A 1,679-nucleotide genomic window follows, 5' to 3' on the forward strand; every position below is an offset into this window, starting at 1 on the left:
GTTTGGAGAAACTGCAACCACAGCTATTGCGTATGCCATGAATAGTGAGTTCTCCCGGGTGTTGGCTGCTGAGATGAAGCATTACAGCGAATCCAAAGACATCGACACTATTTCCAGAGTCCACGGGGAGTTGGATGAACTTAAAAATATCATGGTTAAAAATATAGGTAACATTTACACTGATTATATAAGAATTAAATTAATTAAATGAAATGTATTATTTTCAGTGTTAAGTATTATTTATTGACATTGAGGTTGGCTTCTGTAGTGACGCTCGGCTACCGTATTGGAGGTCCCGGGTTCGATTCCCAAGGGGAGGTCAAATAAATTTAAGTGATTTTTTCACTTATATTTATTGAATATTACCCTGGACTGATACTTAAAGCAGAGGGCTGATCACCTTTCCTTCACGTGTTAACAATCAAGATAACACTGGGCTTATATAATACAGTGCCCTTTGCACCATCAGGTCCAGATGAGGGTTTGAATGAAGACAAATTTTGAGAAACAAGTTATGATAATATAAAATAAAACAATTATTTTATTGATGATATTATTTAAAAAGTTATATTCTCAATATTGTTATTGTTTTTGGGTGTCTAATAGTTGTTTTTAAACTTTCTTTAGTTTTGTATCTTTATGTCTCGGGATTTTGAGTGTGCAATTTATAATAAGCACAATACTCGTGTACATAACGGTGCATCGAATAACCTAATGGTATTAATTGTATTTACATTTGTTTTAGATAATGTTGCTTTGCGAGGAGAGCGACTTGAACTGCTGGTAAACAAAACAGAAAATCTGACCAATAATGTGAGTTTTTCTCTTTGAAAACTTTTCCAGTTAAACATTTCTTATTTGTTATGTATAACCGATCCGGGAATATCACTACTATTTCAGTTTTTCAAATCGCAACACAGTGAAATGTTGTAATCAAGGTTAGGATACGTCAGTTTGCATGGTTGTTTTTTTTTGTTTGTAGAGATGCTATTTCCGCATCAAATACCTCATAATATAAATTATTTTCACCATTGTCATGAACAAAAATGTAATAATCCATGAAGGAACAATAATGATCTGATATTTTTTGCATTAACGTTCCTTAATGTTTATTTTAGAGATGGGATGACATTTAATGTTAAAATTAAAATGTTGATACCTTGCTTAGCTGTTACGTTATATATTAATTAGCATAGTATCTAGCTATTTTATTTGCTTTATGTGTTATTTGGAACATTTATAAATAATAGTTCAACACGGAACCTGTGTATTACATATGAACAACACTTTTACTACATCATAATTGTCAGTGTTGCAAGTTATATTAATTAGCAACAAAAACCCGCAACATGGCAATTATTTTTTTATATTCCTGGTTCTCCTTTACCAAAGCCTATTATAATTATGTTTGTGTTTTGTTTTTGCAGTCGGTCTCTTTTAGAAGTACATCCAGAAACCTAGCAAGATCAATGTTTTGGAAGAACATCAAGCTATATGTTGTCTTGGGGGTCGTGGTTGTTGTGATTATATATTTTATTATTTCAATCTCCTGCGGTGGTTTGGCCTGGCCCTCTTGCGTAGGGAAGTGATCCACTTACTCAATTTACTGATCCCTCTTCTTCTAACGATGGCGCAATACTATTCATTCCTACTTTAATTGTAATATAACCAAAAATAAA

At 32.7% G+C, this 1,679-nt stretch overlaps 1 protein-coding gene across 1 annotated transcript in view; it reads left to right on the top strand.

The window, feature by feature from the left end:
- Vamp7 (Vesicle-associated membrane protein 7) overlaps positions 1-1,679 on the top strand; it is a 6,788-nt gene extending 5,109 nt beyond the window's left edge. The window contains 3 exon segments of the mRNA XM_088261805.1: positions 1-167; positions 746-813; positions 1,428-1,679. The exon segment at positions 1-167 is cut by the window's left edge and continues 62 nt beyond it. Of these exon segments, the coding sequence (XP_088117931.1) occupies positions 1-167; positions 746-813; positions 1,428-1,589 (397 nt within the window). The 3' untranslated portion in view covers positions 1,590-1,679.

This window comes from Brachycentrus maculatus, unplaced genomic scaffold (genome assembly GCF_059751285.1).
Source record: "Brachycentrus maculatus isolate JH-2025_06_01 unplaced genomic scaffold, ASM5975128v1 h1tg000166l, whole genome shotgun sequence".
NCBI classification, from domain to species: domain Eukaryota; kingdom Metazoa; phylum Arthropoda; class Insecta; order Trichoptera; family Brachycentridae; genus Brachycentrus; species Brachycentrus maculatus.